The 14,237-nt window shown below is 43.9% G+C and overlaps 1 protein-coding gene across 1 annotated transcript in view; it reads right to left on the bottom strand.

The window, feature by feature from the left end:
- LOC137367179 (dynein axonemal heavy chain 8-like) overlaps positions 1-14,237 on the bottom strand; it is a 2,062,041-nt gene that overhangs the window by 1,404,465 nt on the left and 643,339 nt on the right. The window contains exons 41-44 of the mRNA XM_068028615.1: positions 13,182-13,349; positions 8,754-8,810; positions 8,253-8,375; positions 7,937-8,041 (exon numbers count right to left, since the gene is read on the bottom strand). Coding sequence (XP_067884716.1) covers positions 7,937-8,041; positions 8,253-8,375; positions 8,754-8,810; positions 13,182-13,349 — 453 coding nt within the window. The remainder of the gene's footprint in view (positions 1-7,936; positions 8,042-8,252; positions 8,376-8,753; positions 8,811-13,181; positions 13,350-14,237) is intronic.

Consider the following 14,237-nt stretch of genomic DNA (forward strand, 5'->3'; position numbering starts at 1 on the left):
GGGTAGTTGTTATGGGGGACTTTAACTTTCCAAATATTGACTGGAAATACGATAGTTCGAGTACTTTAGATGGGTCAGTTTTTGTCCAGTGTGTGCAGGAGGGTTTTCTGACGCAGTATGTAGACAGGCCAACCAGGGGCGATGCCACATTGGATTTGGTACTGGGTAATGAACCCGGCCAGGTGTTAGATTTAGATGTAGGTGAGCACTTTGGTGATAGTGATCACAATTCGGTTAGGTTTACCTTAGCGATGGGCAGGGACAGGTATATACCGCAGGGCAAGAATTATAGCTGGGGGAAAGGAAATTATGATGCGATTAGGCAAGATTTAGGATGCGTAGGATGGGGAAGGAAACTGCAGGGGATGGGCACAATCGAAATGTGGAGCTTATTCAAGGAGCAGCTACTGCGTGTCCTTGATAAGTATGTACCTGTCAGGCAGGGAGGAAGTTGTCGAGCGAGGGAGCCGTGGTTTCCTAAAGAAGTTGAAGCGCTTGTCAAGAGGAAGAAGAAGGCTTATGTTAGGATGAGACGTGAAGGCTCAGTTAGGGCGCTTGAGAGTTACAAGCTGGCCAGAAAGGATCTAAAGGGAGAGCTAAGAAGAGCAAGGAGAGGACACGAGAAGTCATTGGCGGATAGGATCAAGGAAAACCCTAAGGCTTTCGACAGGTATATCAGGAATAAAAGAATGACCAGAGTTAGATTAGGGCCAATCAAGGATAGAAGTGGGAAGTTGTGTGTTGAATCAGAGGAGATAGGGGAAGCGTTAAATGAATATTTTTCGTCCGTATTTACAGTAGAGAAAGAAAAAGTTGTCGAGGAGAATACTGAGATTCAGACTACTAGGCTAGATGGGATTGAGGTTCACAACGAGGAGGTGTTAGCAATTTTGGAAAGTGTGAAAATAGATAAGTCCCCTGGGCCAGATGGGATTTATCCGAGGATTCTCTGGGAAGCCAGGGAAGAGATTGCAGAGCCTTTGTCCTTGATCTTTCTGTCGTCATTGTCGACAGGAATAGTGCCGGAAGACTGGAGGATAGCAAATGTTGTCCCCTTGTTCAAGAAGGGGAGTAGAGACAGCCCTGGTAATTATAGACCTGTGAGCCTTACTTCGGTTGTGGGTAAAATGCTGGAAAAGGTTATAAGAGATAGGATTTATAATCATCTTGAAAAGAATAAGTTCATTAGCGATAGTCAGCACGGTTTTGTGAAGGGTCGGTCGTGCCTCACAAACCTTATTGAGTTTTTCGAGGTGATCAAACAGGTGGATGAGGGTAAAGCCGTGGATGTGGTGTATATGGATTTCAGTAAGGCGTTTGATAAGGTTCCCCACGGTAGGCTATTGCAGAAAATACGGAAGTATGGGGTTGAAGGTGATTTAGAGCTTTGGATCAGAAATTGGCTAGCTGAAAGAAGACAGAGGGTGGTGGTTGATGGCAAATGTTCATCCTGGAGTTTAGTTACTAGTGGTGTACCGCAAGGATCTGTTTTGGGGCCACTGCTGTTTGTCATTTTTATAAATGACCTGGAAGAGGGTGTAGAAGGGTGGGTTAGTAAATTTGCGGATGACACGAAGGTCGGTGGAGTTGTGGATAGTGCCGAAGGATGTTGTAGGGTACAGAGGGACATAGATAGGCTGCAGAGCTGAGCTGAGAGATGGCAAATGGAGCTTAATGCGGAAAAGTGCGAGGTGATTCACTTTGGAAGGAGTAACAGGAATGCAGAGTACTGGGCTAATGGGAAGATTCTTGGTAGTGTAGATGAGCAGAGAGATCTTGGTGTCCAGGTACATAAATCCCTGAAAGTTGCTACCCAGGTTAATAGGGCTGTTAAGAAGGCATATGGTGTGTTAGCTTTTATTAGTAGGGGGATCGAGTTTCGGAGCCACGAGGTCATGCTGCAGCTGTACAAAACTCTGGTGAGGCCGCACCTGGAGTATTGCGTGCAGTTCTGGTCACCGCATTATAGGAAGGATGTGGAAGCTTTGGAAAGGGTGCAGAGGAGATTTACTAGGATGTTGCCTGTTATGGAGGGAAGGTCTTAGGAGGAAAGGCTGAGGGACTTGAGGTTGTTTTCGTTGGAGAGAAGGAGGAGGAGAGGTGACTTAATAGAGACAGATAAGATAAACAGAGAGTTAGATAGGGTGGATAGTGAGAGTCTTTTTCCTCGGATGGTGATGGCAAACACGAGGGGACATAGTTTTAAGTTGAGGGGTGATAGATATAGGACAGGTGTTAGAGGTAGTCTCTTTACTCAGAGAGTAGTAGGGGCGTGGAACGCCCTGCCTGCAACAGTAGTAGACTCGCCAACTTTAAGGGCATTTAAGTGATCATTGGATAGACATATGGATGAAAATGGAATAGTGTAGGTCAGATGGTTTCACAGGTCGGCGCAACATCGAGGGCCGCAGGGCCTGTACTGCGCTGTAATGTTCTAATTCTAATTCTCTACACTAAATTGCATCTGCCACAAGTCTGCCCATTCCACCAGCCTGTCTATGCCCTCTTGAAGTCTGGCATTATCCTCCTCACAGTTCAATATACCTACAAGTTTTGTGATAGCTGGTATCCAAGAGTTAAGTTATGAGGAGAGATTACACAAACTAGAATAAAAGCAAAATACTGCAGATGCTGGACATCTGAAATAAAAACAAGACATTTCCTGCATTTCTTGTTTTTATTACACAAACTAGAGTTGTATTCCCTGGAAATCAGAGGGCTGATTTTGATCAAAGTTTTCAAGGTATTAATCGGAACAGATGTAGCTGGAGAGAAACTATTTCCCCTGGTTGGGGAGTCTCGGACTAGAAGGGAATAGTTTAAAAATTAGAGCCAGACTTTTCAGGAGTGAAGTTTGGAAAGACCTCTACACACAAAAAGCTGGATTTTGTGTAGGAGACAGGACTCCTGATGCAGGGGCAAAAAGGCAGGGCTGATTTTGATCAAAGTTTTCAAGGTATTAATTGGAACAGATGTGGTAGCTAGAGAGAAACTATTTCCCCTGGTTGGGGAGTCTAGGACTGGAAGGGAATAGTCTAAAAATTAGAGCCAGACTTTTCAGGAGTGAAGTTTGGAAAGACCTCTACACACAAAAGGCTGGATTTTGTGTGGGAGACAGGACTGCTGATGCAGGGGCAAAAGGCAGGAGGAGCGCAGCCTCTGCATTTTTGCGCCTCCACTGCCCCCCAACCCCACCAGAGCGATTCTCTGGTGTTTTTAAATGTAAATTTCAGGAGGTGGGATCCCCAACCCGATAAAGACGAGATGGCCTAATCTTTTGCACTGATGAGCTGCACTCCCCCATCATTGAGGATGGGGATATTTGTGGAGCCATCTCCTCCTGTTAGTTGGTTAATTGATCACCACCATTCATGACTGGATGTGGTAGGACTTAGATGTGGTAGCTTAGATCTGATCCATTTTTGTGGGATCGCTTACCTCAGTCTCTCGCATGCTGCTTCTGCTGTTAAGCATTCAAGTAGTCTTGGGGTCTAGCTTCAACGGGTTGACACCTCATTTTGAGGTATGCCTGAAGCTGTTCAAGGCATGCCCTCCTGCACTTTTCATTGAACTGAAATGGAGAGTATTCCTTCATATTCCTGACATGTGGACAGGCATTGGGAAATTCCTAGCCTCTGACCATATCTTACATCAACAGTATTAATGTCACTGGTCCAGTTATGTTTCTGGTCAATGGTAACCCCCAGAATGTTGATTAAAACACTCAGCAGGTCTGGCAGCATCTGTGAAGAGAGAAGCAGAGTTAACGTTTCAGGTCAGTGACCCTTCTTCAGAACTGGCAAATATTAGAAATGTAAAAGGTTATCAGCAAGTAAAGTGGGGGTGGGTCAAGAGATAACAAAGGAGGTGTAGATGGGACAAGGTCACAGAATAGCTGACCAGAAGGTCATGGAGCAAAGATATGTTAATAGTGTGCTGAAAGACAAAGCATGAGTACAGAAAGGGTGTTAACGGACTGAAAATTGAACAGCCGCAAGTACAAACATGTTCTCACTTGTTCTCACATTGAACAACTTCTCTTTCAACTCCACTCACTTCCTTCAAGTAAAAGGTGTTGCTATGGGTACCTGCACGGGCCCTAGTTATGCCTGTCTTTTTGTGGGATATGTCGAACATTCCTTGTTCCAGTCCTACTTAGGCCCCCTCCCCCAACTCTTTTTCCGGTACATTGATGACTATATCGGTGCTGTTTCCTGCTCCCGGCCTGAACTGGAAAATTTTATCAACTTTGCTTCCAATTTCCACCCTTCTCTCACCTTTACATGGTCTATTTCCGACACTTCCCTTCCTCTACTTCTCTGTTTTCATCTCTGGCGATAGGCTGTCTACTAATATCCATTATAAACCCACCGACTCCCACAGCTACCTTGACTTCACAGCCTGCCTCCTGGAAGGACTCCATACCTTCCATGACAGCGCTTCTGATATGTCTTCCTTTTTCCTCAACCGAGGATTCCCCCCCACTGTGGTTGACAGGGCCCTCAATTATGTCCGGCTCATTTCTCGCACCTCGACCCTCACCCCTTCCCTCCCTCCCAGAACCGTGACAGCGTTCCCCTTGTCCTCACTTTCCACCCCATCAGCCTCCATATCCAAAGGATCATCCTCCGCCATTTCCGCCACCTCCAGCGTGATGCCACTACCAAACGCATCTTCCCCTCCCTTCCCCTGCAATCGCAGGTGGTGTAAAGCTGCCCATTTACCTCCTCTCTCCTCACTATCCCAGGCCCCAAACACTCCTTTCAGGTGAAGCAGTGATTTACTTGTACTTTTTTCAATGTAGTATACTGTATTCGCTGCTCACAATGTGGTCTCCTCTACATTGGGGAGACCAAATGCAGACTGGGTGACCGCTTTGCGGAACACCGCCGCTCAGTCCGCAAGCAGGACCCTGAGCTTCCGGTTGCTTGCCAGTTCAACACTCCCCCCTGCTCTCATCTCTGTCCTGGGATTGCTGCAGTGTTCCAGTGAACATCAACGCAAGCTCGAGGAACAGCATCTCATTTTCCGATTAGGCACACTACAGCCTGCCGGACTGAACATTGAGTTCAATAATTTCAGAGCATGACAGGCCCCCCATTTTACTTTTATTTTTTGCTATTTGTTTCTTTTTCCATTTTTTTATATATTTTTTTCTGTTTTTTTTAAATTTCATCTTAGTTTGTTCAGTTTGCTGACCCACTTTTTTTCATTTTTGTACTTGCGGCTGTTCAATTTTCAGTCCGTTAACACCCTTTCTGTGCTAATGCTTTGTCTTTCAACATACCATTAACATATCTTTGCTCCATGACCTTCTGGTCAGCTATTCTATGACATTGTCCTATCTACACCTTCTCCTTTGTTATCTTTTGCCCCACCCACACTTTACTTGCTTATAACCTTTTACATTTCTAATATTTGCCAGTTCTGAAGAAGGGTCACTGACCTGAAACGTTAACTTTGCTTCTCTCTCCACAGATGCTGCCAGACCTGCTGAGTGTTCCCAGAATGTTGATAATGGGGGATTGAGCAATGGCAATGCCATTGAACATCAAGAGGAGATGATTGAGGTAGTCATTGCCTGGCACTTGTGTAGCACAACTGTTATTTGCCACTTATCAACCCAAGCCTGGATTTTGTCAAAGTCTTGCTGCATCTGGACACAGACTGCTTCAGTATATGAGGAGTTGCAAATGGTACTGAACATTGGGCAAATCATCAGCGAACATCTCCACTTCTGACCTTATGATGGAAGGAAGGCCATTGATGAAACAGCTGAAGATGGTTGGGCCTAGGACACTACCCTGAGGAAATCTTGCAGTGATGTCCTGGGACTGAGATGATTAACCTCCAACAACCAGAACCATCTTCTTTTCTGCTGGATATGACTCCAACCAGCAGAGTTTTACCCGATTCCTAGTGACTCCAGTTTTGCTAGGGCTCCTTGATGCCATACTCATTCAAATACTGCCTTGATTTCAAGGGCAATCACTCTCACCTCACCACTGGAATTCAGCTCTTTTGTCCATGTTTGGACAAATAAGGTCAGGAACGAAGTGGCTGTGGTGGAACCCAAACTGAACATCAGTAAGCATGTTACTGCTGCGCAAGTGCCTCTTCATAGAACTGTTGACAACCCCTTCCATCACTTTGCTGATGATCAAGAGTGGACTGATAGGGTGGTTAGTTGTTTAATTGTCCACCACCATTCACAATTGGATGTGGCAGCACTGCAGAGCTTAGATCTGATCCGTTGGTTGTGGGATCACTTAGCCCTAGCACATAGTGCTTCTGCCATTTGGCAAGCAAATAGCTTCACCAGGCTGACACTTGATTTTTAGGTATGTCTAGTGCTGATCCTGGCATGTCCTCCAGCACTCTTCATTGTACCAGGGTTGGTCCCCCAGCTTGATGGTAATGGTAGAATGGGGGATATGCCAGGCCATGAGGTCATAGATTGTGGCTGAATACTATTCTGCTGCTGCTGATGGCCCGGAGCGCCTCATGGATGCCCAGTTTTGAGTTGCTTGATCTGTTCGAAATCTATCCCATTTAGGATCTAGTACATTGCAACTGGGAGGAGTTTGAGACTTTTAACTGCGAAGGATTTCGCCAGCATAAAGGAATGCGGAATTTATAAGTGTGGCGCGAGGTTCTCAAATATTTTATTTAATAAGTGAAAAAGAAGCTTTCTTCATAAATTGGTGTATCAGCTACATGCAACATGCTATTCAATTAATTTGGGATTCCTTTTAGTTTAGTTGTTCCAATAAATGTCTTAAAATGTGAAATCTTGTGTAATTTTTCTGGGGGTTCATACCTCATACTGTTCACATTAACTATCTCACTGAGGTCATAACAAATTGGGCAATCAGGTCAGATATGAATTCAGAGGCTGTAAAACAGGTACATTAGAATTTATTAGAATTTAAGTGAACAAAATTTCACATTTACTTTTGCTACACTGATTGGGAAGGGTCAGCGTGTCTACTTTTAATACTCAAGCCTTTGCAGAGAGAAAATATTTGATCTCATTGATTGAACGCAGTTAACAGTGGATGTGTTAATGGCTGTAGCAGAGCAAGTGGGGGTTATTTTGAAATCAAAGCCAAAAAGGCTGAAATTGTTGAAGTGTTGGCTCAGCGTTTTAACCCTGAGGAAGAAAAGGGTGATGCTTGTAGCTCTCAGTTTGAGTTAGCTAGAATTCAGTTACAAATGAGGTGGCTGGAACTTGGAAAAGAAAGAGGAAAGGAAAGAGAAGAAAGGGGAAAAAAGAGAGAATGGTACAGACAATTACAACCTGAACTGAGAAAGCTTGAATTCAAAGGGAAAGAAGCAGGGAAAAAGACAATTACAACTTGAGATGAGAAAACTTGTACTTGAAAAGGAAGAAGAAAGAGAGTTACAAAAAGGGGAGCCAGGAAATTTGCGTTGGACCAGAAAGATTTTGTTTACCCGAACAGGTAGTCACAGGATGAATCTGATTTAACTCTTGTTTTTGATTTGGCAAGGAATATTCAGTTAGTGTCTAATTTAAAGAGGAAGGAGATGAAGTGTACTTAGTTCCTTTGAAAAAATTGCTATGAAGTTGCAGTGGCCGAAGGAAAGTTGGACAATTTCATTGCAAAGTATGCTGGTGGGAAAAGCATGAGAGGTATATTCAACACTTTTGGAGGAACAGTATGATCAAGTGATTATGAAGTGGTTAAAACTTCAGTTCTCAATACTTCTGAGTTGGTACCAGAGGCCTGCAGTCAATATTTAGGAATTTAAAAAAGAAACAGGGTCAGACCTTTATGGAATTTGCTAGAAAGTAGGAAATGATATTTGATCGTTGGTATCAGTCCTGAAGATAGAACAAGGTTTTGATAACCTTAGGGAAGTAATCCTAATGGAGGAATTTAAAAATAGTATCCCTTCAGGAATAAGGTCCCACCTGGAAGAACATAAAGTTGGTAGAATCAGGATTGCCGCAGAAATGGTGGATGATTATGAATTGACCCACAATAGCAGTAGTTACAGGCCCCAGTTTAGGAACTTTCTGAGGAATTAGAATGATGAGAGTGGATAACGAAAAGAGATTCAGTTTTAATGAGAGGTAGGATACAGGCAACCCTGAGGATGGTTAAATAAAAGTCAGGTGAGTAGGGTTGAGTTAAAAGGACCAACATGTTATTTTTGTAATAAAAGAGGGCATATGAGATCAGAATGTTGGAAAATGAGGGGCAAGCCCGTCGCTCCAATGGGTTTACCACAAGCCTCTCCTGAAAAGGATGCCTCAGTACGTGCAACTGTTGACAAACCAGTGGCTTTGGCGATGTTAGACAGGTAGCACAAATGTTCACACTTGTGTGATAGTGAATTAAGTCAGATCCCTGAAGGATATAGAAGTTTTGGGCTCAGGGGTACGGTGTCCCCATATTAGTCAGATGAGCAGGTAAACTGTTTCTGCTGCTTAGAGATAATAGGGGCCACTCAGTCATTGATGGTAGCAAAAGATGTCGATCTTTCTGCAAATAATGCTATGAATGCAAAAGTCATGGTATGAGAAATTGAGAGGGTGTCACTTATCCCTTCCAATGCATAAGGTTAATTTGCAATGTGATTTAGTCACAGGTCCGCTAACAGTGAGAATCATCCCAAATCTTCATATTGAAGGGCTGCATTTGTTGCTAGGGAATGATTTAGCTGGGAATAGGATATTAGTGTCTCCAGAAGTTTCAGAAAAGCCAGTTGAGGTTTCTGAAACTGACGTTTTGCCGGAGGAATTTCCTGGAATATTCCGAGATTGTGTAGTGACAAATCCCAAGCTAATAAGATTAAACATGAAAAGAAGGATTCAGTTGTTCTGGAGGACAATTCGGGTGTTTGGTTGACGGAGACATTTTTCAAGAATTTGGACGGGGATGTTGGTAGAAAAGCCTCCAAGGCCAGCAGTGGTAAATTGTTTAGCAGATCGTCTTTGATTGAGGCCCAACAGGCAGACCCTGACTTAAGATGTTTGTCTCAAATGGCATGTTCTGTCAGTTAGTTGGGGATTTCTTTTAGTTTAGTTATTAAAATAAAAGGCTAAAAACATGAAATCTTGTCATGTAATTCTTGAAATTAGTCTGGAAGGGTTCATAGTCTCATATTTTTCATGTTAACAAATCTCACTGAGGTCATAACAAAATTGATTAGAGTTCTTCGAGGATACAACAAGTGGGGGGGAGGGGATATAGGGGAGACAGTAGATATAGTGTTTTGTAGTGTAGGGTTTTCCAAAAGACATTCGATAAGAAAAGGTTACTATGTAAGATAAGAGCTCATGGTGTTGGGGTCATATACTAGCATGGATAGAGGATTGGCTAACTCACAGAAAACAGAGAGTCAGGATAAATAAATCATTTTTCAAGTTGGCAAACTGTAACTAGTGGGGCCTCAACTATTTACAATCTATATAATGACTTGGATGAAGGGACTAAGTGTGTTGTTGCTAAATTTGCTGACAGGACTGGTGGGTGGGAAGGCAAGTTGTGATGAGGACACAAAGGGCTGTATTTTTGCTTTTGGGACAGCAAACAGGAGCTGGAACTGTTTCCGGGTTCTGAACTGCCCCAAGGGAAACAGTATCTATTTGGGATTTGGACATAGGTGCCCCTGTAATTGGCATGGAACCAGGTTCCCTGTCCAATTAAGGGCGGCAGTAGAGTTCTCAAAGCTGGACGGTCAATTAGAGGCCTTGCAGCTTGACAGGAGTCTGCAGTAAAGGGTCAGTAGGTCTGAGTTTAAGGGTAGATGAATTGAGGACTGGGCGGATAAAGGCATCATGACAACTGACAGGAAACTAAACACAGAGCTGCATGCTGAGTTCCCTGTCCAGCTGGTACGCAATGACATTCAGTGAGTGGAAGCTCTTTATGTTGATGTGAATGGAGAAAGGCTGTGAATACAAACAATTATGCAGTACTGCCTGGCTCCTCAGGAAGGCCTATAATCATGTCAAAGCTCAGAGCCCTAAATCTGGCTACATCACATTAACTTATATCACCATTTAGTGTAGGTAAACACAGGAATGTAGAAATTTCCAGATAAGAATTGCAGTATTAGGGTACCAAAGGGTTAATCTGGAGAGAATGTAAAGATTACTGCTCACCAGGATGAGGTAAGAGATCAAGTGGGAAAGACTCAAGAACAATTACAGCGTGGCTTTTGAAGGAGCCACACAGGCTAGTGTGGAGTGTATATAGTTAGTATACAGTAAAGATTAATGTTTTAACACTACAGCGTAACAACCTCTGGCTAGACTCTATACTGTGGCAGCATAAATAACAAAATATAGAACAAGACTGACCAATTTAGTAGGAGGCAATAAGCCAGCAACACCATCAGATAAAGAAGCCTGGTTGATTTTAATGGCCAGGCCTCAGCTGAATATTGTTTTTGAGTTTGGCACCTTCAATGCACATCAATGAGCATGAAACCAAGCTGCATGACACAATTTCGTGGCAGGTATTTAAAGGCATAGTGCAGCACTGATAAGCAGGAAGAAGTTCAGAGGTTTCTGCAGAGACGAAAGAAGGGAAACTGTGAATAGCTGCAAAAAGGGGGTAGGTTGCCCCTATTTTTACAGCTGCTTTTCTTGATGTTCTGCTGCAATCTATAAATGCCAAGAGGGAGATAAGAAAGCTGCTCGCACCAAGAAGAAGGCTTGGGCGATAGTGCCAGAAGAAGACAGCAGCAAGAGTGGTACCATGAAGTTGTGGAGTCAGTGCCACAAAGTGCCTTCTGAAGACTTTCATAACAATAGATTATAGCATTTTCCTGACGAATGTCAGGCTAACTGACCTGTAGTTCCAGTTTTCTCCCTCCCTCCCTTCTTGATAGCAGTGTTACATTTACTAACTTACAATCCTCTGGAACCTTTCTAGAATCTAGGGAATTTTAGAATCTACTGTCTCTTCACTATCTTCTAGAACCCTAGGATGTAGGCCATTGGGCCCTGAGGATTTGTCAGCTTTTAGTCTTTTAAATTTCTCTAATACTTTTCCTCTACTAATATTAATTACTTTAGCTCTTCGCTGTTATTAGCCCCTTGCTTACCCTCTATTTTTGGTATGTAATTTGTGTCTTCTACTGTGAAGGCAGACACAAAATATTTGTTCAATTTCTCTGCCATTTTCTCGCTCCCTTTGATAATTTCTCCTGTGTCTACCTCTAAGGGACCATCATTTACTTTAGCTATTCTCTTTCTAAATACTAGTAAAGGTTCTTACAATCTGTTTCAATATTCCTGGCTAGTTTACTCTCATATCCTATCTTTTCCCTTTTTAACCATTTTTTGGTCACCTTTTGCTGGTTTCTAACTCTCCCAATCCTTAGGCTTACTACTGTTCTTCACAACATAATCTTTTAATCTAATACTAGTCTTAACTTCCCTCATATGTCATGGATGGATCTTTCTCACTGAAGTTTTGTTTTTTAATGGAATGTATTTTGTTGATCATTTTTAATTGTTTCTTTAAATGCTTCCCACTGTTTATTTACAGCCATACCTTTTCGTCAATTTACCCAATCCACCTTGTACCTAGCTATGTAATTAGCTTTATTTAAGTTTAAGTTTCTTGTTTTGGACTTGAGTGCGTTAGTCTCAAACTTAACATGGAACTTAATTGTACAATGATCACCTTTTCTAAGAGGTTCTTTTACTGTGAAATTACTAATTAACCCTGCCGCATAACACATACTAGGCCTAATACAAAAGCAAATATTGTGGATGCTGGAAGTCTGAAATAAATCAGAAAATATTGGAAATACTCAGCAGGTAAGGCAGCATCTGAACAGAGAGAAAGAGAGACAGCTCTAATATTTCAGATTAATTTGTTCATTTAATGTCTGCAGTAGAAGCTCAGACTGAGATCATGAGATCCATGCAGGCTTAGATTGATGCCACTACGGATGTGCATACTACTGCTCAAAGGAGCACGCAGGCTCTCATAGCAGTCCAGCAATCGGTCCTCCAGTGGTTCTGTGGTGCACAAACCTGCTGTCCTCTATCAGCATGACAGTATTCAAGCATCCACCACTGCCACTCCACCAGTGTACTTTCTGTTGCCTCTCAGCCAGCCAGATCAGACTGCAGCATCCTACGCCAAGGCGGTGCAGCTGGGCCACGAAGGTCAAGAGCTGCTCAAGGTTGTCCTGCAAGGCCATCGACAGACTGCCTCATGGAAAGTCAGCAGCCTTTTACCAGACCACCTTTAGCCACTGGGGTAGCACTGTTTAGGAGCACTCACACAGGCAAATGCACTCATAAGGCAGACACTAAGGGACTGCATGAGGGTGGATACTTCAGTTTTGAGTGTGTTATCTGAAGTGCTGTTGGATAAAATTGTCATGGAATTTTTTTTGTTTTTTTACTTCAGAATTTTGGTCAAGAGGACACTGATGGTACGTAGCGGATGGATTGAAAGATGTGAAATTGTGGAGCAACTCTGATGTTGGGATGATATCTTAGCGTAACCAGAGTCTCAGTAGCCACTCATGGACAGATTGCTTGGAGCAAAGGTCTCCTGGATGTCTTTTCCCTGCCTCCTCTTCCTCCTCCTTCTGCTCCCAAGATGCCTCCAAATGCTGGCGATGTGGGCTGCGCTGTCATGATAGCTAGCTTATGGAGGGTGCAGCAGATCACAGCAACTTGGACACATGCTCTGGTGAGTACTGGAGGGTGCCACCTGCACCCGCCCCCCTGCCCCCCACCCCCTGCACAGTGGTCCAGGCAGTGAACCATTGTTTCAGGACAGTGATAGTTTGCCCCATAATATTCCTTGTTGTTGCATTGCCCTCATTTACGTTTGTGGTCCTCGTGTGGTTAGGTGATGGAGGGAAGTCATTAGTCAGGTGTATAGTGGCTATCCCTGGTCAGCCAGCAGGCAGCACCTGGTTCTTTATGGTGGTGCAAAGGTGGCGGTTGCAGCAGACTGCCACAAATTGAAGGCATTGGGGCTGCTGCCAGGACAGCAGGCATTCACTGAGAGGATCTTCTGGTCATGGTTGCAAACCCAGTGGTCATTGATAGAGTGGTCAACATTAAATATTGGGAATAATGAGCCTTTGTTTTCGGTACCTGCTCCAAACTCCATTCCCTAGGTACCAACTCCATCCCTCTCCCAGTCAGCTGTCTGAATCTAAACCAGACTAACAACCTTGATAGCATAGTTGACCCAGAGATGAGCTTCCAACCAGATGTTTGTGTCATCAGTAAGATTAGCTGAGCTGGATTTTGTAGTCGTGCCGCCAAGAGCAGCAGCAGGTGAACAAACAGCGGCTGTCCTGCATGTGACCCTTGTGGCCACACCGCCACAATTACGCTGAGGGCGTTCATTTACCATAGTAACGGTAGCCATGCGTGCCCACAATCACGAGGTGGGGCAACGCCGTGAAAGGCGTCATCTGATATCAAATCAGGTGTTCGCGCCATCTTTAAAAGGCTGCCAGCCCTGTAGTCACCCTCTTCTTGAATTCTAAAGCAGCTCAGTCATCGAAAACATTAGTACATTAGCATCAATTGCAACCTCAGCAAGCAGAACACTTGATGAGCAAGGGTGGCCCACGCTTCAGTGATGCCTCCAGGCTGCAAGGGAAAGGTGGCAGGTCCTCTTTCCCAGCAATGGCAAGAAGAGGTCCTCCTGCCTCACCAAGCAAGCCTGGATGGAGATCGCAGAGGAGGTAAACAGCCATGGGGGTCACCCATTTTAACTGGGGTCAATGCAGGAAGAAGGTCAATGATCTCCTACACTCAACCAAGGTATGTTTCGCGGTTCCATATATCTTGCTGTGATCCACTTGCCCATAAGCGTAAAGATGGACTGTTGACACAGCCATTTTAATGATAGGAAGGTCATAGTGTAATGATAGATTACTGAATGCATAAATGAGAGCAGTCCACTTCGTTTCTATCGTAGCCCACGTTAGACCTGTGACAGAGTCATTATGACAGAAGCGACATCCCCCAGGGGTAGAGGAGGGGCCGAAGTCATCCCATGCCAAGGGCCTTCCTGAATAGCAGCCTGCCTCCAGTCCAGCTGCCAGCGCAGAGATAACACTGCGAACTAACACCCACAAATTATTAAAAAGACACCTTGACAGATATGAGTATTCATAGGTGAGACAGAAATGTCATGTGTACTTTAATTAAATGTGTTTTCCTGCCAATCATCAGCCTTTATTATCTGAAAACCTCATTCCACCATGGAGTG

This window comes from Heterodontus francisci, chromosome 3 (assembly GCF_036365525.1).
Source record: "Heterodontus francisci isolate sHetFra1 chromosome 3, sHetFra1.hap1, whole genome shotgun sequence".
In the NCBI taxonomy this organism is placed as follows: Eukaryota; Metazoa; Chordata; class Chondrichthyes; order Heterodontiformes; family Heterodontidae; genus Heterodontus; species Heterodontus francisci.